This window comes from Triplophysa rosa, linkage group LG25 (assembly GCF_024868665.1).
Source record: "Triplophysa rosa linkage group LG25, Trosa_1v2, whole genome shotgun sequence".
Classification (NCBI taxonomy): domain Eukaryota; kingdom Metazoa; phylum Chordata; class Actinopteri; order Cypriniformes; family Nemacheilidae; genus Triplophysa; species Triplophysa rosa.
The window spans coordinates 7,083,572-7,111,455 of NC_079914.1; the positions used below are offsets into that span (position 1 = coordinate 7,083,572).

The 27,884-nt window shown below is 42.2% G+C and overlaps 4 protein-coding genes across 8 annotated transcripts; all 4 read left to right on the forward strand.

Moving 5' to 3' along the window:
- Positions 1–1,461: 1,461 nt before the first annotated feature.
- fam20cl (family with sequence similarity 20 member C, like) lies at positions 1,462–6,729 on the forward strand. Its single transcript, XM_057326079.1, has 11 exons — positions 1,462–1,563; positions 1,898–2,278; positions 2,527–2,702; positions 2,808–2,886; positions 4,704–4,796; positions 4,959–5,074; positions 5,161–5,341; positions 5,490–5,599; positions 5,692–5,773; positions 5,841–5,900; positions 5,992–6,729. The coding sequence occupies exons 2-11, from the start codon at positions 1,902–1,904 to the stop codon at positions 6,236–6,238; spliced, it is 1,521 nt and encodes a 506-aa protein (XP_057182062.1). The 5' UTR covers positions 1,462–1,563; positions 1,898–1,901; the 3' UTR covers positions 6,239–6,729.
- Positions 6,730–7,372: 643 nt separating this feature from the next.
- On the forward strand, positions 7,373–16,632 carry LOC130548979 (contactin-6-like). Of its 5 annotated transcripts, XR_008962119.1 has the most exons (9): positions 7,373–7,630; positions 9,145–9,492; positions 9,576–9,800; positions 9,877–10,197; positions 10,388–10,606; positions 10,817–10,898; positions 10,999–11,056; positions 11,159–11,591; positions 16,495–16,632. XR_008962119.1 is itself a non-coding variant. In XM_057326081.1 (8 exons), the coding sequence occupies exons 1-8, from the start codon at positions 7,579–7,581 to the stop codon at positions 11,219–11,221; spliced, it is 1,359 nt and encodes a 452-aa protein (XP_057182064.1). In that variant the 5' UTR covers positions 7,373–7,578; the 3' UTR covers positions 11,222–11,671. The 5 variants fall into 5 exon arrangements, 4 of the variants coding, with proteins under 4 accessions (XP_057182064.1, XP_057182065.1, XP_057182066.1 ...); XM_057326081.1 differs by lacking the exon at positions 16,495–16,632 and having other exon boundaries at positions 10,388–10,597; positions 11,159–11,671; XM_057326082.1 differs by lacking the exon at positions 16,495–16,632 and having other exon boundaries at positions 10,388–10,597; positions 10,871–10,898; positions 11,159–11,671.
- A 1,321-nt stretch (positions 16,633–17,953) lies between these two features.
- On the forward strand, positions 17,954–20,405 carry LOC130549156 (protein turtle-like). Its single transcript, XM_057326343.1, has 8 exons — positions 17,954–18,007; positions 18,098–18,170; positions 18,285–18,632; positions 18,810–19,133; positions 19,334–19,543; positions 19,694–19,790; positions 19,883–19,938; positions 20,049–20,405. The coding sequence occupies exons 1-7, from the start codon at positions 17,993–17,995 to the stop codon at positions 19,908–19,910; spliced, it is 1,095 nt and encodes a 364-aa protein (XP_057182326.1). The 5' UTR covers positions 17,954–17,992; the 3' UTR covers positions 19,911–19,938; positions 20,049–20,405.
- Positions 20,406–23,559: 3,154 nt separating this feature from the next.
- Positions 23,560–27,623, forward strand: LOC130548992 (uncharacterized). The gene is made up of 8 exons (XM_057326107.1): positions 23,560–23,708; positions 24,155–24,502; positions 24,586–24,786; positions 24,867–25,190; positions 25,318–25,527; positions 25,835–25,949; positions 26,083–26,149; positions 26,247–27,623. Exons 1-8 carry the CDS (start codon positions 23,633–23,635, stop codon positions 26,448–26,450), a joined length of 1,545 nt encoding a protein of 514 aa, XP_057182090.1. The 5' UTR covers positions 23,560–23,632; the 3' UTR covers positions 26,451–27,623.
- Positions 27,624–27,884: the final 261 nt, after the last annotated feature.

A 27,884-nucleotide genomic window follows, 5' to 3' on the forward strand; every position in this document is an offset into this window, starting at 1 on the left:
ATATATACCATCTACAGTATATCAACTACAGTCAACCTTTTGGCCCACCCCACTTCCACACTGAAACACTTTTTAAAGGATTTATGTGCACACCCATCTATGTGCTTGAGGAGTTTGGCCTTTGCATCTTGTTTGTTACTTAGCAACCCACAAAATATAATTGAGCATCCTCGAGCACAGGACAGAGATGTGCCTCTAGTTTTATTAGTAGATCTTTCATTTCTGTCATTAGCATTTAGTCACACCACAGATGTGTTTATCTCCCTTTTGTTTGTACTGTATCATACAAGTTATTCGGATCGCAGATGGTGTGAGGTGTTTTCCAGTACGATTATTCATCTGATGGGACACGATTAGATGTGATGCGATTGTGGGCGCATGTATGTGTGAGAGACATGTTGCCAATCACATGTGGGCCAGTCTGTCTCAGGGTTGTTACTGGGGTGAGATTACAGGGCTTTAAAGATTATTTAAGCACCCATTTTTTATTTGTGTCATTTTTTTTCATCCTCACGTCATTCAAAACCTGTATCTTGATCTTTCTTTTGTGGAACACAAAAAAAGATATTTTAAGAAATGTTTCAGTGGTTTTGTGTCCATACAATGGAAGTCAATGGGGGTCAATGTTGTCTGCTTACCAACGTTCTTCAAAATATCTTTTGTGATCTGCACACGAAAGAAAGTCATACAGGTTTGGAATGACATGAAGGTGAGTAAATCATAAAATAATGTTCGTTTTTGGGTAAACCTTTAATCTAGAAAACTTTGTCATAGCACAATATTTTAGAAAAAGCCTATCATACTCTATTAGCCATTATTGAACATCACAAAATGTCGTTTTCTTCTACATAGTAATTTAGCAGACGCTTTTATCCAAAGCGACTTACAAATGGTAAACAATATAAGCAATTGGAACGACATAAGGACAACGAAAAGCATAAGTGCAGTAAAAACATGGTCTCATATAGCCTACCACAGTATACAGAGCTGAGGATTTTTTTTAATGGATAGAAAGAGTAGTTAAAGTGAATTCCCTACATGAGATAGTGTTTTTCAAAGCAAACGTTCCCATTTTCGTTGTACTTTGGTCAACTGACAATGTATAAAATGTTGTTTAGTTTTTTGAGAACGCAGAAGAGAAAAAGCTTTATGGTTTCAGTACATTACTGTTTCCCAAACCAAATAATGATTACATTCTTTATAATAATATACAAACTATAAATCTGCATACATTACAATTACATTTGTTTTTGTTAAGGCTTTGGAAGCCGATCATCATATTTGATGGTCCTTTCTGCATTTAAAACATTTGAATACTCCTGAGGCCTAGAGTCCAACTTGAATACACATTGTTCTGTTAATAGAGAAATCCAGTGTTGGACAGTGTGTGTGTGCGTGTGTGTGTGTGTGTGTGAAGGGGGTAAACACACACTTCAATTCAGATCAACCTAACCTGGCACCAAAAGAGTAAGAGAAAGAGAACAAACAGAGGAATGAAAGGCTAAAGGACAAACTGAGCTTTCTTTTTGTCCAAACAGTCGGATGAGAAAGACTTGAATCCGGGTACGTTTTTCTATGTATTCTTTAACAGTTTAGGCTTAAAATGTAAGGGTACTTCACCCATTTACTTATTTTCTTCATTTTCTTACCTTCATGCTTTTGTTAACCCATCTGACTTTTTAAACTAAGAGGGATGTTTTGGAGAATGTTAGGGACTAAGTCACCATTCACTTTTAATTGTAGACAAAAAGATGAAACGAAAGTGAATGGTGACTGAGGTTGTCAGTCACTAACATTGTGGCTTTATAGGTTTGGAACAACATGGATCAGTAAATGATGCTAAAATCTTAACTTTTGTTAAAATATCCCTTTAAAACTCTTCACCATCTTATTTCAGCACAATGAGAGTATGTATGCGCCGGCGCTCCCGGACCTTGCGTGCTTGGCTGGTTATTTTATTCTTCACTCTGCACTTGCTCTTGGTTTTGATGGTGCTGTCCATGAACCAATCTCCCTGTGAATCCCTTTCAAACCCCGACACCCAGGCCTCCATCAGCGTCTCCATACACAACGCATCCACATCAGTGAGCGAGGCAGCCACTGCAGGAAGTGACATCACGGAAGAGGAAATAAAAGGTGCAGCAGAAGACCTCGCCAAACTCTTTGCTCTGTTCTCCCACCCATTGTATAATTTGCCCACCCCACCGGTGCCTGATAGTGACTGGCTGTTGAAAGTTCGAACGAAGACAAAGGAGGAACTGCATAGCACGCAACAGTTGTGAGTGCACTATGGCTGTTATGACATAACTTGAATTCGCTTGCATATGGATTTCATCATTTTCTATTATAACATGCATAATAAATAGCTTATAAATTGAATCTGTAAAAGTTTTATATATAACAAAATAAATCTGACAAACATGATTTGATGATTTTTATTGTGATCATATTTTAATGTCGTAAATCAAAATCTCAAATAAGTCAAAAGCTCATTTCATCCCATCTGTTAACATTGTTCCTCCCTAGGCTGAGTGCCAATGAGAACGGTTATGATCCTGTCCAGTGGAACTCCAGCACTGAGACACATCCACCCTGGCTGCGCTTTCACCTTGGTATATCACGCTGGCAGATGTATGGGCACAAAGACCACAACCTGCCAATGCTGATTCAGCAACTGGCAGCCCACCGCATCGTGAGTGCCGGTAGGTGACCTTACATCTTGCAACCTAAGGAATTTTATATGCCAAAGGAACGTGACGAGAGACACAGAAGTGCTTCGTAAGTGTTATCTGTGACGATTCTCTCAGTGCAGAAATCTGGCGGGACACAGCTGAAGTTGGTGATGTCATTTCCTAATTACGGACAGGCGCTCTTCAAACCCATGAAGTGAGACCCGAACAACATAAGACAACATGGTTTTCATTGTGAGGTGCTAAATAAGGTTCTTAGAAGTGATGTCATAAGGACCTTTTTGCTTCCCCAAAGAAGCATTTCTGTCTTAGCTTTATAGTCTAAAGACCCTTTTACCACTCCCATTAACATTTTGTGCAAACAGTGTGTGTGGATGTAAAAGATTACTTCCTTATAGGAATCTTTAGGTCAAGCAAAATTTATGTATATGTACACTCACCTAAAGGATTATTAGGAACACCATACTAATACGGTGTTTGACCCCCTTTCGCCTTCAGAACTGCCTTAATTCTACGTGGCATTGATTCAACAAGGTGCTGAAAGCATTCTTTAGAAATGTTGGCCCATATTGATAGGATAGCATCTTGCAGTTGATGGAGATTTGTGGGATGCACATCCAGGGCACGAAGCTCCCGTTCCACCACATCCCAAAGATGTTCTATCGGGTTGAGATCTGGTGACTGTGGGGGCCATTCTAGTACAGTGAACTCATTGTCATGTTCAAGAAACCAATTTGAAATGATTCGAGCTTTGTGACATGGTGCATTATCCTGCTGGAAGTAGCCATTAGAGGATGGGTACATGGTGGTCATAAAGGGATGGACATGGTCAGAAACAATGCTCAGGTAGGCCGTGGCATTTAAACGATGCCCAATTGGCACTAAGGGGCCTAAAGTGTGCCAAGAAAACATCCCCCACACCATTACACCACCACCACCAGCCTGCACAGTGGTAACAAGGCATGATGGATCCATGTTCTCATTCTGTTTACGCCAAATTCTGACTCTACCATTTGAATGTCTCAACAGAAATCGAGACTCATCAGACCAGGCAACACTTTTCCAGTCTTCAACTGTCCAATTTTGGTGAGCTCGTGCAAATTGTAGCCTCTTTTTCCTATTTGTAGTGGAGATGAGTGGTACCCGGTGGGGTCTTCTGCTGTTGTAGCCCATCTGCCTCAAGGTTGTGCGTGTTGTGGCTTCACAAATGCTTTGCTGCATACCTCGGTTGTAACGAGTGGTTATTTCAGTCAAAGTTGCTCTTCTATCAGCTTGAATCAGTCGGCCCATTCTCCTCTGACCTCTAGCATCAACAAGGCATTTTCGCCCACAGGACTGCCGCATACTGGATGTTTTTCCCTTTTCACACCATTCTTTGTAAACCCTAGAAATGGTTGTGCGTGAAAATCCCAGTAACTGAGCAGATTGTGAAATACTCAGACCGGCCCGTCTGGCACCAACAACCATGCCACGCTCAAAATTGCTTAAATCACCTTTCTTTCCCATTCTGACATTCAGTTTGGAGTTCAGGAGATTGTCTTGACCAGGACCACACCCCTAAATGCATTGAAGCAACTGCCATGTGATTGGTTGATTAGATAATTGCATTAATGAGAAATTGAACAGGTGTTCCTAATAATCCTTTAGGTGAGTGTATATTACTGTTTAAAAGTTAATGTTAATGCTTATACTTTTGGTCCATTTAAAGCTGCAATCTGTAACTTTTGCCTCTTGTTTGAAACATAAAATTGTACTTTACTTTAAGCATTACATGGGTTAAAGTCAAATAAAGTCGACCCGACTTAACTTATACCCGGCAGCTCGGTTTATGAAACCTGACGTTGTGCATTTTTGTGGATGAGAAAATCCTTGATGTTGATCATCTTTTTTTATGTACTTGCTTAAAAAACTGACTTGTTGTTTACGTTTAGCCAAAAAAGTTACAAATCGCAGCTTTTACAAAGCTTTAATATTTTTGTAAAACTCACTTTAACTTTAACACTTTAACTGAAGACAGGAGCGCGATGAGGAGACCAATGTGAATCTGTATTACTTCTCTGACTTTGAGAGGCACAATGCAGAGATCTCAGCGTTCCACCTCGACAGGTAAGATTAACGCTTCATACTAGTGTTTGACAATATACTACATCAAACATTTCATTCAATTGCATTGAGATGCAAAGTGTTGCAACACTGCCGCAATTGTACCAGTACTATCCCAATATGCCTCATTGTTATATGCATACTTTCTTTTGCTTTCACACTAAGGATACTGGGATTCAGAAGAATGCCTCCGGTGATCGGAAGACTTGTTAATGTAATTAAAGAGATCAAAGACATCACCACAGATCATAAACTCGTCACAACTTTCTTCACTTCCCCAGGTTTGTTTGTTTTAAATCTAAAACAGGTGTTCTAGATCTTCCAGTGTTGTTGTTTTGATACATCAGATTGTTTTCTTTTTTTGTAGCGGGGAATTGGTGTTTTCATGGCCAGTGTTCTTATTATTGTTCCACGGAGCATGCCATCTGTGGGCGTCCACACATGATAGAGGGCTCTATGGCCGCTATGTTGCCAGACCTGTCTTTGGCACCTCGCCGCTCCTGGAGGAGCCCGTGGAGACGGTCCTACAGCCGGAGCAAGCTGGCACTGTGGGTGAAGTGTTTGTGTTATGTAATATCTGGGTTTGGCTATAAATGCATTGTTTTTTAGATAACGTGATATGGTGAACAATGGAACATTTATTTATTTACTGTAGGGACAGCACCTACAACACATTGATGGTTATTATTGTGTCAGGTGGGAGACAGACTCCAACTACTGTGATTCAGTGAAAACAACTCCTCCATATGATCAAGGCACGCGATTGGTGGATCTGATAGACATGAGCATTCTTGATTTTCTCATGAGTAAGTCTTGCGCTTGCGCAACAATACTTTCTTGTATTGTTCTCTGTTGATGTCTTTTAATTTACTTGCTATTTTATTTTTACCTCCCTCAGGTAACATGGATAGACATCACTATGAAACATTTGAGAAGTTTGGCAACGACACATTTCTAATTCACTTGGACAACGGAAGAGCGTGAGTACTCCATCAATAGCTGAGATAAGAAATGACCAAGATTGAGAGTTGATCTGTGTGTTTGTAGGTTTGGACGTTATTCTAGAGATGAACCCTCTATACTGGCTCCCCTTGAGCAATGCTGCAGGTAAAACAAGCATCGGTAACAAGTTATACGTGTCTAATGAACCAGACTTTTCCATTTAACCATCTGACCATATTCTCTCTCACTTTCTCAGGGTTCGTCGTTCGACCTTGCTTCGTTTACGTCTGCTCTCTCTCCCCCCGTATCGCTTGAGTGACGTCATGCGTGGTTCTTTGTCTCGAGATCCCCTTGCATCCGTGGCCCCACTCCTCACTGAGCCACATCTCTCTGCTCTCGACCGTCGCCTAGCAACAGTCATTCAAACCATTCATGAATGTTTACAGCAGCATCAATGGCACAGTGACGTCATATATGATGACATCACCGATTACAATGGCTAATATTATGGGCCACTCAAATCATTTACATTTAGTCATTTAGCAGACGCTTTTATCCAAAGCGACTTACAAATGAGGTGGACAAAAGAAGTATTGATGAAATATAGGTTATTGTATTTTTTTGTATATCAATGACTGCTGTTACATTGCTGTTGATTTTGGTTGAGATATACTGCTTAACATTTAAAGACCCATTAACATCAGTCAACGAGCAACAGCCAATCAGCATAGTTTTATATTTAAGCAATAAACATAGATCTTTCAAAATGTAACACTTTTTATAATTATTGGCTATGTAAACTATGTATATCCAATCATCTATATTGACGTAACTAATATAGATTAATTTTACTAGACTTGAGTTTATAAATTGCACAGTTTGTTGAAATAATACCTGATAAAAGTTTCCCTCCAAGCAACTCCAGAAAACCTGCAACCTTGAATGTCCAAATCTGCTGTTTTTCAGGAAATTAATAAAAGAAACACTGTACTTTTTAAATGATTAAATACTGTGTTGTCAAAGTTTACAAATACGTTTTAATACTTTTTATTGGTTAGATATAACGTTTGCAAACCCAGTAACAAACATAAAGGATGGCTAATAATAATGATTCATTGCAAAAAATAAATATCACAAAATATGGAGATACAAGGTTTGAGCAGCGACATATTAAACTTCTTATAAATTGAAGTTTAAATTGGTTAAACTAGATTTTTTATGTTGGCACTGTCACTGCATCAATAAATGCTAGCACATTCACAACACATTGCCAGAGTTTCCGGAGCAAGCAAAAGTTTCTTTAAAGTTCTCTTAAAAGGTTTCTTTTGCCCAAGCAACAGCTTCTCGGGTACATGCAAAAGTTGTGGATTTTCCAAGGGGCTTCATACGCAATATATATATATCTTTTTTTTTTGTTTAATAAATTTCAGTATTAATTTCAGTTATAAACATATAAACACAAATGAACAAAGACGGTAGTTCACACACAGGTGAAAATGAGCCCAGCCAATGTGTTACAGAGAGACAAAGTAACATTACAACATCTGGATCATATTGCAAAACAGTTACAGAAAAGTAGAGAGGACAAAACCCCACTCGGTTTAACTACAACTCGTTTTTATAAGGAAGGAAGGAAATAAGATCACGAGTTTGCTTGCCTCCAATTTTATGATGAAATACCACCTTTGTAACACACTTCTGTAAAGTTTTTTGAAAATCTTTTTTGTTTTTGTTGATTAAGAAGAAGAGAACATTTTCAGAATTATTACTGTTTTGCTCTTCTGGATTTCTGAACAAACATTTAGTGTACTCTTTATATCACATTAGGCACAAAAGTAAGAGCATGGGCTTTAACTTTACATTCATATCGCTGATTCTACTGGTGAACATCGAAGGTAAGATCATTATTGTGTTTATACTGTGTCTGTTCTGTTGTCTCATCAAAATCATTTGAAACATGCACTAAAAAAGATGATTTTTGCTGCTTCTTCAATTTACTTAACTTGCTTAAGTTAAATGAACACAACTTTTGGAAAATTTGGTCACAACATGATTTTTTTATGTTTAGTCATATAACTGAATCCATTCATGTTGGGACAACATAAAGGAGTTGTGTTGTGTTAACATAAAACCGTTAAAATTGGGCAGAGGGGCAATTCCAGCGTTATGGACGTGACATTTTGCGTTATGGACGTGACATAAAAATGCTCAGAGAATGAATTTGTTGCGATTATATTGAACCATCTGTTTATATTTTACTGAACCCTTGTTGATAGTCTAAACATCAAAAAATGTCACTCTATGAAAAAAATGTATATTTAAAAAAAGGGAAATAAACATGCGTTATGGATGTGACAAAAAAAGGACGCGGTTTTTGGGAGACGATGAACTTTGTAGGATTTCTATAAAATAAAATGCACAATCCTGAAGCAATAATACCCAATGAATGGAGAAGGGATGCCTCTTTATAGAACATAAAATAGTTACTTTATATTCATTTTCATGTGTCCATTTATGAGGAATATGTAGCGTTATGGATGTGACAATCCTGAAAATGGCACTTACCTGACTATGAAAAATCATGCACTAAAAATAAAACAAATGCTTTACAAATTTGAAGAGAGATCTCACATGGGTATTTGAACCACCAAATGTTAAAATCTGCGCTGTTACCATAGTAAAAACCGCTGGTAAAAACTTAATTTTTTCGTGGTAAGGTTGACATTTTCACGGAATTGCCCAAAGGACTTATATTTCCCAGAATGCTTTGCGTACAACTGCATTTTGAGAGTTATTTTCTTACATAAGTGTTATTATATGCATTTTTCAGTAAAAAGAAACACTTGTTAGTGTTTAATGTTCATTTATCTTTAAGGTTTGGAAGAGTTTGTTATATTTTTGAGTTTTGTGGTTACCATTGTTCAGAAAAGCGTTGCCTTTGGTTACATCGTGGTCGGTTTTAATCCTTAATTTGCATTTCTGTTGAGTTCAATTATCTCAATATCTTCTTATTGAAGTTAAATGAAATAATATATAATTAATGTTAAAAATATGTAATATGAAAAAATGTTCTTGAGTGCATTAAATAATCTAATCGATAAGATATATTGGTTTATGTAAAGTATTCATGTATATGACACAAATTAATTTAATCAAGACTACTAAAAAAATTTAATTAAAACAACAAGATTATAAAGAATCGTTTCAAACAAATTAGATTTTGTTGGAGAAATGTAATTAAATTTCGTGGAAAAAATTTCCTTAATTTAATTCGTCCAACAACTTTTTTTTTTAGTGTAAATTTGATTTGCCTCATCACCCTCGTAAGTACTATTATTTAAAATAATTCGTTTTTCATAAACATCACATTCAGATCATGGTCTTTATTAACGATTTTTATCTTTTATAGATATACTAACATTGGAGCGCTTACATGTAAACTGTGAACACAAGAACAATTGTGCACTGAGGGAGACTGAAGTGACACTGAGGTGTGTTTACTTAAAAGGGGACATCAAAACTGGGTTCTGGTTCAGCCACAAACAGAGTGAAAACTGGAGAGAAAGTGATGAACCTGAAGATATAGCTTTGGATTTCGACTACTCAGGACGAGTGAAGCAGCAGATCACTAACTATCAATCAGCTCTCACAATAAGAGACGTGAGAGAGAGAGACTCTGGAGAATATCAGCTCATGTTCATTATGAAGGATGGAGTTAAACACATCAGCTCAGTCACAGTCCATCTAACAGTCACAGGTGAATCCACAGCTCACTTCTGATCAGTGGATTGAGTATCCTCATTTGTCATGTAAATGTTCTCAATGTTTTATTCTCTTCAGTCTTGCAGGTGAAGGTACATGAGCAATCTACAGAGGAGAGAGATCAGACAGTATTGACCTGTGAAACTTCCTGCACTTTGTCCCCGAATCCTGGGTATGCCTACTGGAAAAAAGATGGACAATATATACAACATGTTTATACTGAACGCCTTTCCGTTTCATCAAGTGAATATGCTGCCTACTTCTGTCTTACTCCAGACCATAAAATCTCTTCTGCTCCTGTGTGTGAGTGTGACATTTACTTTTCGTTTGAATTAGTATTTTATATGTGTGTTTACATCTAACACTGTATTTACTGCAGGTCTTTCTGACAGATGCTGGCACGTGACTTACACGTCTAGAAGAGTTTGTGCTTTAGTGGGATCAACAGTAGAAATTCACTCTTCATACTCCCATCCCACTGGATATACAGTAGTGAACACATACTGGCATTCTCGTCCCGAGAGAGTCATAGATATACGTGAGGAGCAGCAGTTTGCTGGTCGTGTGGAGTATGTGGGAAACACACTGAGAATCAAAGACGTCAACATGAGCGACTCTGGAGAATATCAATTCAGAATCATCACTAACACTTCTGACGGCAAATATTCTGGTTCACCGGGAGTCAATCTTACTGTTACAGGTAACTGCTTGTGATATGTAAAGCCAGGGCTTGAGCTAGCCAGCTGTCATTGAAGGTTAATTCAAAATATTGGGGTTGGGGGGGTCATATGGCTTTAATGCACAATATTTGTTACATTGAGTATAGACTACTTTTGTTAGATTATTCAGTAGATATTGACTAATAGGACTAAGAGGTTTTTGTTTATCAGACACACAGGTGACAATCAGCCCAGTCGTTGTGTCCGACGGAGAGAAAGTGATATTAAGCTGTTCAACCAAATGCACTCTGGATAAAAGCATGACATTCTCGTGGTACAAGAACGGACAGCCAGTAACAGATGGATTTACATTATTAAACAAGCTGTACCTGGACTCAGTCAACAAAGATGAGCTGAAAGAATATTCCTGTACTGTCACAGGTACCACAGGTAACACATTTTATTGTGGGGATTAGTGCAAAATGTGTGCAGGTGATAAAACATCCAACACATACAATTTGTGTTTCTAGTTCTAAGGTTGTTGCATTTGCTTCAACTTTACACTTTTAGTTTTTTTATTTTTATTTTTGTTGTATTATGTTTGGTTTATTTCTGAGTATTTCTAAAGTTGTTTCTTATATTTAATATCTTTGTGTTTAGAGGAACCAGTGAAAAGTCTAGTGCCTGACTTTCTGATTGTGTTTGTGGTTCAAGTACTCATTATAGGTGCTGTCTGGGTGTGGTGAGTAAAATAATGTTGGTAATCATTCAAATTGTAAAACTTGGAGTAAATATACAGTACAGTATTGAAATGAATTCAGTATTGAAATATGGTCCCACAGGTTTTTCTTGAAAATATTCTTCTTGTCTAAATACCAGATTAATGACAAAAATGAAGAGGTGAGAACTTCTAGTAATGTCTTTTTGGACTGCATGGCCAAATTGGTTTTACTATATAAAATGTTATTCATTTTTCATTTATTATTTGTCTGCCTATCTTAGATTCAGGTGTCTCATATGTCTGCATGTACATCTGCTGTCTCTTCAACGGAACTGGTGGCGTGAACACAATGATACAGTAATATCACATACACTGGGATAATAATTGACCAGTTTGCATAGTCTGCAAAAGTACATTTTTATTATTATTGTGCAGTAAAACACCAACTCTAAAACATTTCTGGTGTATACAAGGGCAGAAAATTGTAGTTTTGTATCACAAGTATTACTTTTTACATTTTGTACAAATTTTGTGTCTGTATGGTATTGACTGCTTGATATTTTAAGTGAGTAGTTCCTGCATATGTGCACATGTGTATTAGAAAATGTATTCATTTCTTTTATTAAAAGTCTCTAGGTGGCCTACAGTTTACTTGTCTAGCCTGAAGTGCTGCCTCTTGGTTATGATAACTAACAACAAAGTCACTTATGAAATGTGTTTCCCTTTCTGTCGGTCTCTCGACGTTGTGTCGAGCCGACAGATGGGGTTCGCGCTTGAGAACCTATCAACTTCTGACTAGTTTAGAAAAGGCCAATGAAATTGGCGAATGAAATTTGCATGCCGGACTCCGCCCCCGGATATCCGGGTATAAAAGGGAGACGGCGTGCTGCATTCATTCACCTTTTGTTCTTCGGAACCTTCACACTGATCGACTTCGAGACTTCAAACTCTATGCCGAATTACTGCTGGAATCTTATGACAGCGAGGGTGATATGAGGATTACTGTGAGCGTTAATCCGCCAGCCACTGGCTCACGGACCGTTCGCACCTCGTCTCGCTCGTCTGACCGTTCCCCAGGAGACGGTCCCACCATCTTGTTCCTCAACCACGTATTCGGAAACGGTGCGTGACAATGATGAGATGTCCCTTGCAGCATCGGGGGGTGATGTACTGCCATCCGACTCCGGCGATTCCTCGGAGCTCCCTCCCTCGGGGGGTCGAGCCCAGGAAGAAGCGGACGTCGAAATGTCAGCCATGCTTTCCGGGCCGCCGTGAGCGTTGGGTTGCAGTGCCCGCACTGCCTCTCCCAGCGCTTGCGGCTGGTTACATGGTGCCTCGGGTTTGAGCGCGGCTCCAAGCCGTGCCCGCCCCCAGTGCCGTGTTTACCGGAAGTGCATGAGGAACTTAGTAAGACCTGGAACGCCAAACAAGTTCTGTCACCCTCTCTTCCCTCAAGGGTGAGGCAGCTAGAGGATACGTTGATGTCCCCCAGGTGGAGTATGCCGCCGCGGTGCACTCATTCTCGCAGGCAGCGGCCACCTGGGGGGCTCGACCTAGACTCCCGTCCAAAGCATGGAGGGTCTCTACATCTCCGGTGTCGAGAGCTTACATTGCTGTGGGCCAAGCTGCCTCCTCTCTCCACGCTATGGCTCCTGCCAGGCCAAGGCGTTGAGAGAGCTCCACAAGGGTAAGACCGACCCAGCGCTTATGCAGGAACTCCGCGTTGCCACCGACCTCGCTCTATGGGCGACCAAGGTGACCGCGCGGGCCCTGGGTCGGGCCCGACCCCAGCCATTCCATCGCTGGGTGGTCGATCCGGGACGGTTCCTGCCCCGTCCCAACAGCCCACTCTCTTAAGAGTTTCCTCTCTCTCTGGGTGTTTATCACAGCCGCTCTCACCCTCTACACGACGGTGTCGTCGTGGCGTCACGGCGAGACCCAATGTCGAGGATAATCAGTAGCCCTCAGCACTCTCAATCGACAGTGCGTTGTGCTACATCATCGCCAGGCAGGTAAGCAGCAGAGCCGATCTCCTCCCCGGGGGCCTCCCCACAGCAAGGGATCTGCACTGCTCGCCATCGAACCACCCCCTGGGAGGTCGATGAAACAGATCATACCCCTAGCCCCTGTCTCGGTCCCTGGGAGCCTGACTAGAGCCCCCAAACCGTCACGGTGGCTACGGGATACGATCCGTCTCGGCTACGCGATACAACTCACCAGACGCCCGCTCAAGTTCAGGACATCCTCTCAACCTCAACCAGAGGTTAGGATGCTCCTGTGCTTCGGGCCAGGGTCACCACCCCTCTGGCAAGCGATCGTGCTCGTCCCTCTAGCCGGGATGTTCAACGGGTTTTGCAGCCCGTACTTCATCTTCCCCAAAAGGGGGGTTGCTAGATCTGCTTACCCTGAACAGGCACCTACTCAAGCTGCCATTCAGGATGCTCACGCAGAAGTGCATCCTGGCATCTACCAGATGTCAAGATTGGTTCATGGCAATCGACCTGAAGGACGCTTACTTTCATGTCTCGCTTTTGAGGGCGGGCATATCAGTACAGAGTCCTCCCTTTCGGTCTGTCCCTGTCCCCACGAGTCTTCACGAAGATCGGGGAAGCCACCCTCACTCCCCTCGGGGAGAAAGGTGTGCGGGTACTAACTATCTCGACGACTGGCTCATCTTGGCACACTCGCGAGATCTGTTGTGTACACACAGGGACCTAGTGCTCCGGCACCTAGATCGGTTGGGACCACAGGTCAGCTGAGAAAAGAGCAAACTCTCCCCTGTGCACAGCATCCTCTTTCTTGGTATAGAACTCGACTCTGTCTCCATGACAGCGTGACTGACTCAGAGCGCGCTCAGTCAGTGTTGAACTGCCTGAAACAATTTCAGAGGCTCCTGGGCACATGGCATCCTCGGTGGGGGTGGTCCCCCTCGGGTTGATGCACATGCGACCGCCCCAACACTGGCTACAGAGTCGGGTTCCCTGGAGAGCGTGGCACACCGGCAGCAGGCGTATGGTCATCACGCCTCTCTGCCGACGCACCCTAACCCCCTGATCTTCAATGACCTTTTTGGCGGACAGGGTCCCCCTAGGGCAGGTCTCAAGGCACGTCGTGGGACGACGGATGCCTCCCTGCAGGGTTGAGGTGCCGTGTGCAACGGGCACGCAGTGTCGGGGCGGTGGATGGGCCCCCACCTGCGTTGGCATATCAACTACCTAGAGTTGTTGGCGGTGCTACTTGCACTGAAGAGGCTGCAGCCTCTCGTGCAGGGCAAGCACGTGCTGGTCCGGTCGGACAGCACAACTGCCGTGGCGTATATAAATCGACAGGGTGGCATTCGCTCACGGCAGCTAACACGACTCGCCCGACGCCTCCTCCTGTGGAATCAGCATGTGGTCAGCTCCCTGCAAGCCACACATATCCCAGGCGACCTGAACCAGACAGCCGACGTGCTCTCTTGTCAGTCGACGCCTCGTGGAGAGTGGCTACTCTATCCCCGCGCAGTCCAGCTCATATGGGAACATTTCGGCCAGGCACAGGGGGACCTGTTGCCTCCCCGGACTCCTCCCATTGCCTGCTTTGGTACTCCCTGACCGAGGGACCCCTTGGCACGGATACCCTAGCGCACAGCTGGCCGCGGGGTAAGCGGAAGTACGCCTTCCCCCCAGTGAGCCTCATTGCACAGGTCTTGTGCAAGGCCAGGGAAGAGGAGCATCAAGTGGTACTAGTTGCGCCCTATTGTCCCAACCGGACTTGGTTCTCGGAGCTAAGGCTCTTGACAACAACTCCCCCCTGGCCGATCCCCCTGGCGAAGGACCTGCTTTCCCAGGGGAAGAGCACGTAAAGGCATCCCAGGCAGACCCCTGGTACTTCCATGTCTGGACGGGACGAGGAGATCCTGAGTGGCCCACTCCCTGCGGTGGTTGGGACATCACTCAGGCTGGGGCCTCGGACACTAGGCGGCTATACGCCCATAAGTGGCGCCTCTTCTCGTCCTGGTGCTCTTCTCAGAGAGAAGACCCACGGAGTTGCTTGATCGGGAACGTGCTGTGCCTTCCTCAAGAGAGACAGGAGAGTAACCTCTCCCCCCTCCACACTGGGAGTGTATGTAGCCGCTACGGCTGCTCATCATGACCCAGTTGCTGGGAAGCCTCTGGGACAGCACGACCTGGTCATTAGGTTCCTAAGGGGTGCGAGAAGGCGAACACCTCATCCGCGCTCCGTACCCTCTTGCGACCTAGGTGGCGGGCCTCAAGAGGCCCCCCCTTCGAGCCCCTCGGAGCTGCCGCTCTTTCTCACCTCACGATAAAGACGGCTCTCCTGATGGCGCTCACATCCAAGAGGGTAGGGGACCTACAAGCACCCTCCGTGTCCACAGATTGCCTAGAACTCGGGCCCGGTGATTCTCACTGTATCCTGAGACCCCGGCCCGGCTACGTGCCCAAAGTTCCCACCACTCCCGCTCCACGAGACCAGGTTGTGAACCTGCAGGCGCTCCCCACCGAGGAGGAAGACCCAACCCCAACTGTGTTGTGTCCAGTATGTGCACTGCGCCTCTACTTGGACCGCACGCAGAGCTTCAGAAGCTCTGAGCAGCTCTTTGTCTGTTTTGGAGGTCAGCAGAAGGGGAGGACTGTTTCCAAACAGAGGCTGGCGCACTGGATCGTGAATGCCGTCGCTACGGCATACCGATCTCAAGATCGCCCCTGCCCGTTAGGAGTGAGGCACACTCCTCAGGGCACTGGCTCAGGGCGCCTCTCTGGCAGACATCTGCAGAGCTACGGGTTGAGCTACGCCCAACACCTTCACGAGGTTCTAATACCTACGTGTGAAACTGGTGTTAGCCCGTGTCCTGCAGGGCAACGTGTAGGACCGGCAGCCGGTAGGGTGTACGCCTGTGAAAGCCCTTCCCCCTTCCTCTAGGGGGATCAGCGGCTATTTACACCTCCCTTCTTTCCCCACTGGGTAAAGAACAGGCATTCCGTCCATCACTAAGCACCTTCCTGGGGGCAGGCTGGGCAGAGCAGCCCTGCCCCCTTAGGCCGGGGAACAGTTGAGTTATCTACCACATAGCTCTAACCAGACCTAGTGCTCCAGATGTGATAACCCCCCCCCCCCGTGGGCGGTTCCGTCTGATGTATCATCATGAATGGTTCCCACCTCGGCAACCCATGACCTCCCTAGGTGGACCTCCACCTTGCGGTTAACTCCTTCAGTCCGCACGTTTTCCCATGAGTTCTCCCCTGATGGTGAGACCATGTGGTGTCTCCACTAATTCCTCCCTATGGTAGGTAGTGGTCTCTGTAGCGTTTTTCCCCCGGGGGGATTAATGCTTACCCAGTGGCCCTTACAGTGCCGGGTGGCTTCTCGCTGTTAGAGAATCAAGGCCTCCGCCCGTGACGTCCGGTGACAGGGGCTTCCCACCTTTTCTTAAAAAGCTCTGGGACCCCCTACCTCTACACTGGAGGGTTACAATTTCGCGCTAGCGCTCACGTCTGACTCGCCCAGGCCAGTCAGCGTCGCTCCGCTAGAGATTGTGATGCGGCACAGCGCTGTGGCGTTTTCCACAGGAACCCCATCTGTCGGCTCGACACAACGTCGAGAGACCGACAGAAAGGGAACGTCTTGGTTACGGATGTAACCTCAGTTCCCTGATGGAGGGAATGAGATGTTGTGTCCTTCTTGCCACAACGCTGGCTGCCCGCCGCAGCAGTCGAGGGATGCTCAGGCTCCTCAGACCAAAAGGTGAATGAATGCAGCACACCATCTCCCTTTTATACCTGGATATCCAGGGGCGGAGTCCAGCATGCAAATTTCATTCGCCAATTTCGTTGGCCTTTTCTAAACTAGTCAGAAGTTGATAGGTTCTCAAGAGCGAACCCCATCTGTCGGCTCGACACAACGTCTCGTTCCCTCCATCAGGGAACTGAGGCTACATCCATGACCAAGACGTTTTTTCCACTGTAAGCACCTGCACTTTTTTATTAAAAAGGGTATAAAAACAATGTTTTTCTTTTATTGTGGTAAAATGCAAAGAAAATAAACCTGCAATTTAAGTTGCTTTTGATAAATTCATTTTACAAGTGTATGAATTTAAATATACATAACAGTACTGATGTCATTTGACTTGATCCGTTTCTTACGTTATCAAATTTATTAAAGATTTAAAACTTCATAAGCTTTGTTTAGCATAACTATGGGCTTAATATAATAAGAATTAAATTATGAAGTCATAATGATTAAGCATGAACTGCATGGGTATCATCCTGTTATGCTCAGGTCAGGTTGTGAACTTGAGGTCACTAACAACGAATCACCACATGAACAGACACACACGTTATTGGTCATTGACTGCAATTCCTTCTTGATGATAAATACCTAAGATTGGTTTACCGTTCTTTGCAGGTCTCGCGTTTGTTCTGAGAATTCTGAGAATTCAGAATGTGAGTGCTTGCGTTTGTTGGATCAGTCTGAATTAGCTTTTAGAAGGGTGGTGGCCAGATTTCATTCGGTCAGGCTGAGAAACTAGCTAACCTATTTAGACTGGTTTATTTTTTATCAACTTTGTTATTTGACTAAAAGTGTTTGGTGTGGTGCTGGTTCCCACAATAACCACAGACTCTTGATGACACAGATATGCTGGCCATACTGCTATGCAACTAACGTCCTAAGAACCAAGCACTTGTTGTTACCCTTGTTAAGACATGGCGGAGCTGTCAAATGTTTAACATTTATTTTGCAATTGTGACGAGATTGGTTTGCTGCTTGTGTAATTTTTGTAATATTTATTTCAATTGTGCATACCTTTACGATTTAAGTTTGTTTGAAAGTTAATCAGCTTGCACGATTAGCATCCATGGGTAGTTAAAAGCAAGGCACAAGTGTATTATTGCTATAACTGAAGATGCAAACACAAGCCTGAAAACATAAACACTACTAATTTTGTGGCGAGTCAACAAACAGGAGAAATGTAAAGGGACTTTACATAAAAATGGAAACCACAAAATGAAGGCCAGTGATGATGAAACATGAAATGGAGGAGGTGTTGCTTGCACCAGCTTTAGAATAAAAGAAGGAAATAAGATCATTCTTAAGTTTGAAGTTTGACTGCAACAATGAACAACAGCTTCGTAAGTTCACTTTCGAAGCTGTACTTTCTTGTTAAAAATCTTTGTACTTGATTTGTGAATAAGATCATTTCTGTGTATTATATATGTCAGATTATACACAATCGTAAGAGAATGGACTTTAACTTTGCATTCATATCACTGATTCTACTGACGAACATTAAAGGTAAAATAACTATTTTGTTAATAATATTGTGTTGATAGTAAATAGAGTAAAGCCAATTCATTTTAAGCCATGCTAGTTGAAATTAGCAGAAATGAGAAATTTCTTCTTTTGTAGACATTCTAACATTGGAGCCCATACGTGTAATCTGTGAACACAAGAACATTTGTGCATTGAGTGATACCGATGTGACACTGAGGTGCTCTTACTCAAACATCAGCATCAAAACTGGGTTCTGGTTCAGCCACAAACAGAGTCAAAACTGGAGAGAAAGTGATGAACCTGAAGATATAGCTTTGGATTTCGACTACTCAGGACGAGTGAAGCAGCAGATCACTATACGTCAGTCAGATCTCACAATAAGAGACGTGAGAGAGAGAGACTCTGGAGAATATCAGCTCATGTTCATTATGAAGGATGGAGTTAAACACATCAGCTCAGTCACAGTCCATCTAACAGTCACAGGTGAATCCACAGCTCACTTCTGATCAGTGGATTGAGTATCTTCATCTGTCATGTAAATGTTCTCAATGTTTTATTCTCTTCAGTCCTACAGGTGAATATTTATGTTGCATTACTACTTTATACAGTATGTGTCTTTATATATAATATATACTGTATGTGTATACGTGACACTTTCAGGTGTGTCTAATAGCGGCTGTTGGGATGTGACTTACACGTCTAGAAGAGTTTGTGCTTTAGTGGGATCAACAGTAGAAATTCACTCTTCATACTCCCATCCCACTGGATATACAGTAGTGAACACATACTGGCATTTGCCAAACCTCAGATTAAGAGATCTGCGTGATGAGCAGCAGTTTGCTGGTCGTGTGGACTATGTGAGGAACGCACTGAGAATCAAAGACGTCAACATGAGCGACTCTGGAGAATATCAATTCAGAATCATCACTAACACTTCAGACGGCACATTGTCTGGTTCACCTGGAGTCATTCTTACTGTTACAGGTAAGAACCTGTAACAGTAAGTAGGATTTTTGTAGGACCTGTAACAGTTTTGTAGGATTCGCTTGTGACGAATCCTACAAAACAGTTTTAAAAAAGTATTGTGTTTTTAAAGCGTTGACCTTAAAAAATATCACTATATATGTTTATTGTTCATGTTGGTTAATATTGACTAATAGGACTAAGAGGTTTTTGTTTATTAGACACACAGGTGATAAGCAGCCCAACCGTTGTGTCAAAGGGACAGAAAGTGATATTAAGCTGTTCAACCAAATGCACTCTGGATAACAACATTACATTCTTGTGGTTCAAGAACGGGAAGCCGGTAAAGGATGGTTTCAAGCTATTCAACAAGCTGTACCTGAACTCAGTCAACAATGACGAGCTGAAAGAATATTCCTGTACCGTCACAGGTACCACAGATCTCTTGTGCTTTAGTGCAAAGTGTGTTTTGGTGACTCGAAAATAAAAAATCTTATTTTTTTCCTTTGTTCTTTATTTATTACTTTTGTTTATTCGAGAGTGTCAACTCATGTCCCATATTTTATTTCTTTGTTTCGAAGGACCAGTGGAAAGTCAAGTGTCTGTTCATTCTGACTTTCTGATCTTTCTGATTGTGTTTGTGGTTCAAGCACTCATTATAGGCGCTGTCTGGGTGTGGTGAGTAAAATAATTTCGGACAATTAAATGTAAAACTGGCATAACTTTGAGTAATATGGAGTACTGAAATTTATTGAAATATGGTCCCACAGGTTTTTTATTGAAAAACTTCTTGTCTAAAAACCATATTGATGACAAAAACGAAGAGGTGAGATCTTGTAATATCTTCTTTAATGCAACTATGGCCAAAATGGTTTTACTTTATTTTCTAAATCTATCCATTTCTAATGCATTGTAATATTTGTCCGCCTCTGTTAGATGTGGATGTCTCATATGTCTGCATACATCTGCTTACTCTCCAAGAACTGGTGGCATGAACACAATAATACAGTAATATCACATACACTGGGATAATATTTGCTCAGTTTGCATAACTCCTTCATTGGGTTTTTATATTTAAAGTAATCTACTGCACATTTAATATAAAAAACTAGAATCTTTAATACAGCATAGCACTAGTCTTTTAGCAACATTTTGCTTTTGTTTTGCCAGATGTATTTCTTTCATTTTCTAAAAAAATAAAGTCTTGTGTATAGACTCCTTTATTTGTTAAGTGAGCAATTGCTGCATATGTGCATGTACTGGAAATGGAAGATGAATATTTCGTGTTTTAAAGGTTTCTAGATGACCTATTTTACTCCTCTAGCCCGCAGTAGGGCTACTGCCTCCTTACTGAAGTCAGGTGACTCGGTCAGTTTCATACATGATTGAAAGCATTAGTAAAAAGTGTAATTAAAGGTTCTAAGCTTTGTAAAATTTTTACAAATTTTAAATTTCTAATTAGTATGGCTGAACTTCCAGTTCATGTTGCATACTGTTGCAGAAAATTGCAACATCAAGTTACAAAAATGGTAATAGAAGATTTTAGGGCAATATTCATAAACATTGTTATACTGTAATGAGTGCTGTTTGTGTTTGAAAATAGGAAAAACGTTTAGTGAATACTTTACAAAGAATTTAAGATTTATTTGTAAATAGTTAATTTTGAGGTCATAATAACTAGCATAAACTAACTATTGTCCTGTTATGTGCTCAGTTCAAGTTTTAGTTATGAACTTGAGGTCACTAACAGTGAATCACCATTTGGACAGACACACACGTTATTGGCCTTGGAACTGATTTTTCTGCATTTTGTCTTTAAATAAAATTATACAAATCATCGGTTTTGTTCAGAATTTGTACTTTATGAATATACTAAATCCTGTGTGTTTAGTCTTGATGTTGATGGTATCCTCTGCCTGCCCTTCCAAGGATTAAAACCTTACTTTACTCTTCTTTTAAGATATCAACTTCTTTATTTGACTGAAAGGGTGTGATGATCAGGTTGGATGATTACCATCTATGGCTATTTACTCAATAGTATTTAGCTGTTGTTACTAGATAACCACGGCTTTTCATATTTTAACATGTAAAAAAAGCTCGGTAACACTTCAGTATAGGGGACAATTCTCACTATTAACTAGTTGTGTCATGGGAATAGCGTGAGGAGAACCCAATTGCAGGCAGCAGGGAATTAAGGGGTTAAACAAAAGACTTTATTTAAACAATAAATAAGGAACAAGGATCAACACAAGCACAGAGCAAAAACTAACTAAACACTAGACATGAACTAAACTCAAAACTTACTGGACTAGACACGGAACAGCAAAACTGGCACTGAGGCACAAACGGCAGAACACACGGGTGGCACACTGAACACAAGGCAACTGGAAACAATGAACCGACACAGGACTAGGAATACACAGGGTTTATAAAGAGGAACACTAACAAGGGTTGATGACGCAGGGAGGGTGACGGCAAGGTGACAATACTCAAACAATAATGGGACAGGTGAGAGGGATGAAACACAAACGGAGAAACAAGGGGGCGGAGTTAGACGAAAGACAGGAGGACACGCGGCGAAATGTCAAAACAAACCGCCACGTGTCTCCACACAAGACGAAACACACACACAAGACATGGTACTGTCACAACCCTGTCCACAAGACACGAAAACTCCGAATAGGAAGGACAGGACCCTGACAGTACCCCCGCTCCAAGGGCCGAACCCCGAACGGCCCAAGGGGAAAACATTCAGCGGGACAAGACAGACAGGAAGACAGACACCACACAGACAAAACAGAACATACTAGGGGCAAGGCTGACAGAACTACGAAGGGGTTGGTCAATAAGAAAAATATCAACGGGAAGGGAGGGGGGAATGGGCAGGACAAACTTGGGGACCAGGGGTGGGGACCTAGGAGGGTCAGCGTGTTTCCTAGGGCGGGGAGGTGGGGGAACAAAAGAGTCCATAGGGGGAAGTCCTAAGGGGCTGGGACATGAAGGGACAGTCTTAGGGGGAATAGTCTTAGCCCCTGGGCGCGCTTGAGGGCGCGGAGTTCTGGGGAACCCAGGGAGGGAAGTCCTGGGGGGGACCGCCGACTGGAACGCCGGCGGTACCGGACTGGACGCCGGCTGGATCGCCGGACTGGATGCCGGCTGGATCTCCGGACTGGACGCCGGCTGGATCACCGGACTGGACGCCGGCTGGATCACCGGACTGGACGCCGGCTGGATCACCAGACTGGACGCTGGCTGGATCTCCGGACTGGACGCCGGCTGGATCACCGGCTGGGCAGGGCTTGACGCCAGCTGGAAGGCCGACTGACACACTGGACAGGATACCGGACTCGGGACCACAAGACTGGACACAGGACTGGACACCGGCTGCACCGGCTGGGATGCCGGCCGCACCGGCTGGACCTCCGGCTGCACCGGACTGGATTCCGGCTGCACTGGGCTGGGCACATGACTGGACACCGGACTGGACGCCGGCGGTACGGGACTGGACGCCGGCTGGATCGCCGGACTGGACGCTGGCTGGATCTCCGGACTGGATGCCGGCTGGATCACCGGACTGGACGCCGGCTGGATAACCGGACTGGACGCCGGACTGGACATTAGACTGGACGCCGGCTGCACCGGACTGGACGCCGGACCGGATACCGGACTGGACGCCGGCTGCTGCACAGGCTGGGACGAGGCCCGTGCTGCCCGCCGCTGCCTCTTTTTCTTCAGCCGAGTTCTCCTGTTCCGTGAGTTTAGTGTCTGTTAGTTTATTGTAGTTTTTCCAGTGTGGTCCTTAGTCTTTGTATTTTAGGTTAGTGAGTTTATGTGCCTGTTTTGTCCATCCATTTATTATCGTGTTTTGTTCCCCACTGTGGGTTTTTGTTTTGCGTGTTTTGTGTAAAATAAATATTTCTTGTTAACCCCTTACTGCCTGCCTGCATTTGGGTTCTTCCACGCACCACATCGTGACAAGTTGTCATTAGCATGCCTATTACTGGCATATTGGCTGTTTATTAGCACTTATAAAGCACATATTCTGCACGACCATACTCTACATCCCTAATCCTACCCAATACCTAAACCTAACAACTACCTTACTAACTGTTAATAAGCAACAAATTAAGAGTTTATTAGGGAAAAAGTCGTAGTTCAGGGTTTGTTAATAGCGAAAATTGGCCCCTATACTGAAGTGTGACCAAAAGCTCATAAACACAGGTTGTCCAGTGAGTCAGGGGAGATATGTACAAGGGATTTTTTAAACTGAAAACCACAACTTTAAGCCCAGTGACGAGGAAATAAAAAGTGGAGGGGTGTGTTGTTTGCACCCACTTGAAATAAGGAAGGAAATAAGACTATCATTTTGACTGCTAGTTTTTTAAAATAACGACACATTTGTAACTTTGTTAGAGATCTTTCTACTTGACGCATGATTGAGAAATAAAGAACGTTATTATTATTATTGTATTGTAATACTTCAGGTCAAACATTTTCTAAGCACATGCTTTGCATTTTACATGATATTATATACTATTAAAAGAATGGACTTTAACTTTGCATTCACATCACTGATTCTACTGATGAACATTGAAGGTAAGATCATTATTCTTTATAGATTAGCTTTGTTCGCCTGTTGTATTGTTATCCAAATGAGTTGCAATATACTGTAGATGCTTTGCTTTAAATGAATTGAAATCAGGAATTATTGGTAAGTAACTGAGTAAAGCCTTTCAATATTAAACCAATATTAAAGTTGAAATGTAAGTGAGGTGGGATTGATTACATTTCATATTAAAGTACACAAACTAACTAACTAAACTAACTAACTACTTGCTTATTAATATGCATATTGGTTATTTATTAAAACACATATGAATACCTTATTCTGCAAGACCTTACATCCCTTAATCCTTCCTAATACCTGAACCTTTACCTTATAAATTGTAATTAGGATTGTATTGAGGCAAACGTCGTAGATATCTGTAATAGACAGTAGAAGATGGACACTAATCTAAAGTGGGACCTTTTTTCTTTTGTAGACATTCTAACATTGGAGCGCTTACATGTAAACTGTGAACACGAGTACATATGTGCTGTGAGGGAGACCGATGTGACACTGAGGTGTTTTTACAAAAACGAAGACATCAAAACTGGGTTCTGGTTCAGCCACAAACAGAGTCAAAACTGGAGAGAAAGTGATGAACCTGAAGATATAGCTTTGGATTTCGACTACTCAGGACGAGTGAAGCAGCAGATCACTATTTTTCATTCAGTTCTCACAATAAGAGACGTGAGAGAGAGAGACTCTGGAGAATATCAGCTCATGTTCATTATGAAGGATGGAGTTAAACACATCAGCTCAGTCACAGTCCATCTAACAGTCACAGGTGAATCCACAGCTCACTTCTGATCAGTGGATTGAGTATCTTCATCTGTCATGTAAATGTTCTCAATGTTTTATTCTCTTCAGTCCTACAGGTGAAGATAGATCTGGCACTGTTGAGATATCAGCTGGTATATCTGACCTGTGAAACTTCCTGCTCTGTGACCTCAGGGCCTCGGTATTTCTACTGGAAAAAAGATGGACGATATATTAATTTAGCTTCAATTGAACCTGCTGCCTACTCCTGTGATCTTACTGGAGATTTTAAAATCTCTTCTGCACCTGTGTGTGAGTGTGAAATTTGAATATTTAAGTTGCATTAGTACTTTATATGTGTCTTTATATATGTGTATTCGTGACACTTTCAGGTTTTTCTAACAGCGGCTGTTGGAATGTGACTTACACGTCTAGAAGAGTTTGTGCTTTAGTGGGATCAACAGCAGAAATTCACTCTTCATACTCCCATCCCACTGGATATACAGTAGTGAACACATACTGGCATTCTCGTCCCGAGAGATTCATAGATATACGTGAGGAGCAGCAGTTTGCTGGTCGTGTGGAGTATGTGGGAAACACACTGAGAATCAAAGACGTCAACATGAGCGACTCTGGAGAATATAAATTCAGAATCATCACTAACACTTTAGACGGCACATTGTCTGGTTCACCGGGAGTCAGTCTTACTGTTACAGGTAGAGTTACCTTTAAGTGACCCTTGAGTGAACTAAGTTTGAAGGGACTTTCATCAGGAAACTGCAACTAGTAACTTATGCCGCTTGCCAAAGGTTATTATAATCATCATACTGACCTTTTTTACAGATACGAAAGTGACAAGCAGTCTAGACCCTGTGATAGAAGGACAGAAAGGGATATTAAGCTGTTCAACCAAATGTACTCTGGATAACAACATTACATTCTCGTGGTACAAGAATGGACAGCCGGTAACAGATGGATTCAAGCTCTTGAACAAGCTGTACCTGAACTCAGTCAACAAAGATGAGCTGAAAGAATATTCCTGTACTGTCACAGGTACCACATGATACACGCATTAAGATGATCCTCTAGAATGAGTTATGACTATTAAAAAGAGACTTTCCAACACAATCTCATGGGAATTCTTAACTATTTTACGAGGTGGTTACTTCATATAAATTTGTGCAATCTTATGCTTATGTTTTAGTATGATTTGCTTTTGCGCCTGTGATGTTATGTTAAGGGAGGGGCTTCAGTATTGCTTTTTCTAATGATCGAATTAGCCACTTCATAAAACACATGCAAATTCTTGTGAGATCAGGTTGGACCTTTTGCCTCATGGTTTATGTTTTTAAAAACCCAGACAACCAAGACAGAAATCTAGCTCAAGATCCAAGCTTGCCAACACAAATCACTATCTTTGTTGTGATGCTGTCTGTGTTACTGATTCTTGCAGTCATAGGAGTCCTGACGTACAGGTAATGTGCCACAACGGCTCCTTCCAAAATGTCATTTTTTACATTTAAAGCTACATTAACTTCTATGTTAAAAGGTCAAATAAAAATACTTCTTCCCATTATTTACATCTATTCTTCTTCTTTTCATTAACAGGTTCTTGAGACAAAGCAAGTGTAATTCATCTCAAAACCATGACAACACAAATTATGCGTCTGTACGGGTAAGAACATTTGACCACACATACTGCACTCATTCCCTACAAAGTGTGATTTTCATTCATATTTTTATCTTCTGCACTTTTACGGCCCACATCTCAGGCTGACCCGTCTACATCGGATAACAACGCACCCTCGTCCACAGTCTCTGACTCCACCCACCAGACAGACTCAGAGGAACAGATCCTTCATTACTCAAGTGTTAGTTTCAAACATTCTGACAAGACTATGTCTTCCACCACTTCTGCTATATATTCATCGATGGAAGATGTTCAGTATGCCACTGTCAAGTTAACTAAGAATTAAGTCCGCGGTGACTGTTGCCTGACTTCTATAGGGAAGTCTGTGTATACGGGTAGTTTTAGTAACCAGAGGAAGCGGTCCAGAAAGGCTATACGTATGTGGTATTTTATGGTAGGCCTATGTTCATGTATATTGATTTTTTTTAGTCAGTTAACTTCTTAAAAAAAGGCAGTCCTTAATCAAAAGAGAGTATTTCTTTATTGGTAACTGCATGTGCTTTTCTTTAAAGTCAACCATATTCATGTTTTGTATAGGGTGTTTCCCTGGAGTAGATTGAAACTGTATTTGAATGTCTGTAGACATTGCCAAGATGACTTATTTAAAGGGACTTTCAACAGGCAACTGTATCAGTTATTGCTACTGTATTATCTTTTTCATTTAATTTAAGTCTGTGCTGCATATTGGTTGGTTTATGGCCATGTTCAGTCACATGGTTAAAAATGCTGGTAAAAAGTTTTTAGATAACAATGTAAAAAGTCATGTTGTGTAATTTGTACTTTGCTGCAAACAAAACTGTCATGGTTCTGCTTCTTTTAGTCTTGGATTTCCTGGTCCTGAGGCAGAGCCATGACAAAGTCTTTGGTTATGTGTGGAGAGAAACATATTATTGTCCTTTTGACAATATGCGTTCTCTCCAGTGTCTTGTCATTGGCCCCGCCCCTCTCATTTCTTGTATTGCTTTCCTGCCGTGTCTAATGTTTCTCACCTGCCCTGTGTCGTTATCCCTCGTTTGTGTTCCCTTTAAAATGCCTCATGTTTCATTGTCCTGTGCGCTTCATTGTGTTTGGTGCGACCCCGCGTCTCAGCCTTGCCTTGCCTTGCCTTGCCTTGCCTTGCCTTGCCTTGCCTTGCCTTGCCTTGCCTTGCCCGTAAACCTGTTAAGTGAGTTGTTTTAGTGTTCTTTGGTTTTTGTTTTGCCCTATTGTGGGAAGTTTTTCTTTGTCTTCAAGCGTTTTTGGTTATTGTGTTTGTCCCCCATCGTGGGTTTTTATTTTGAAGTTATTATTAAAGTCTGTTTTGTTTACCCCCTCCTTCTGTCTGCGCCTGGGTTCTGTCTGCTACTTGTCATGACACAAAACAATAAACAAACAATTTTAAATTTGTATTATTGAAATGAAATCCGTCTTTGTGTTAGATGAAAAAACAAGGTCCTAAAAATAATATTGCAAAATGATGTTATGACATGCACTGCCATTTTCAAGTTAAAGAATTCAGAGTGCATAAATGCATCAAGCACATTAAAGCATAAATGTGTTCATGTAATTAAATTGAATACATTTAATTTAAAAATATAATAATGCAGTTTACGCAAACAAATGTCAATTACTGTATCATTGAGTTCACACAACCAGTTCTACCACAAAGACTCGGGAGCCATGATGATGTTGCAATGGTATTTATTTAACTAATTGCAAATGGAACAAAGATTATATGATA

What these genes read in the sequence shown, in the direction of transcription:
- LOC130548992 (XM_057326107.1), top strand. Translation starts at nt 23,633, where the DNA reads ATGATATTATATACTATTAAAAGAATGGACTTTAACTTTGCATTCACA. An exon ending in TCTACTGATGAACATTGAAG is followed by an intron (nt 23,709 to 24,154) that starts GTAAGATCATTA and finishes TTTCTTTTGTAG; the next exon opens with ACATTCTAACATTGGAGCGC. An exon ending in AGTCCATCTAACAGTCACAG is followed by an intron (nt 24,503 to 24,585) that starts GTGAATCCACAG and finishes TATTCTCTTCAG; the next exon opens with TCCTACAGGTGAAGATAGAT.
- LOC130549156 (XM_057326343.1), top strand. An exon ending in TCTACTGACGAACATTAAAG is followed by an intron (nt 18,171 to 18,284) that starts GTAAAATAACTA and finishes CTTCTTTTGTAG; the next exon opens with ACATTCTAACATTGGAGCCC. An exon ending in AGTCATTCTTACTGTTACAG is followed by an intron (nt 19,134 to 19,333) that starts GTAAGAACCTGT and finishes TTTGTTTATTAG; the next exon opens with ACACACAGGTGATAAGCAGC.
- fam20cl (XM_057326079.1), top strand. Translation starts at nt 1,902, where the DNA reads ATGAGAGTATGTATGCGCCGGCGCTCCCGGACCTTGCGTGCTTGGCTG. An exon ending in CTGCATAGCACGCAACAGTT is followed by an intron (nt 2,279 to 2,526) that starts GTGAGTGCACTA and finishes GTTCCTCCCTAG; the next exon opens with GCTGAGTGCCAATGAGAACG. An exon ending in TCAGCGTTCCACCTCGACAG is followed by an intron (nt 4,797 to 4,958) that starts GTAAGATTAACG and finishes TTTCACACTAAG; the next exon opens with GATACTGGGATTCAGAAGAA.
- LOC130548979 (XM_057326080.1), top strand. Translation starts at nt 7,579, where the DNA reads ATGGGCTTTAACTTTACATTCATATCGCTGATTCTACTGGTGAACATC. An exon ending in TCTACTGGTGAACATCGAAG is followed by an intron (nt 7,631 to 9,144) that starts GTAAGATCATTA and finishes TATCTTTTATAG; the next exon opens with ATATACTAACATTGGAGCGC. An exon ending in TACTGTCACAGGTACCACAG is followed by an intron (nt 10,607 to 10,816) that starts GTAACACATTTT and finishes CTTTGTGTTTAG; the next exon opens with AGGAACCAGTGAAAAGTCTA.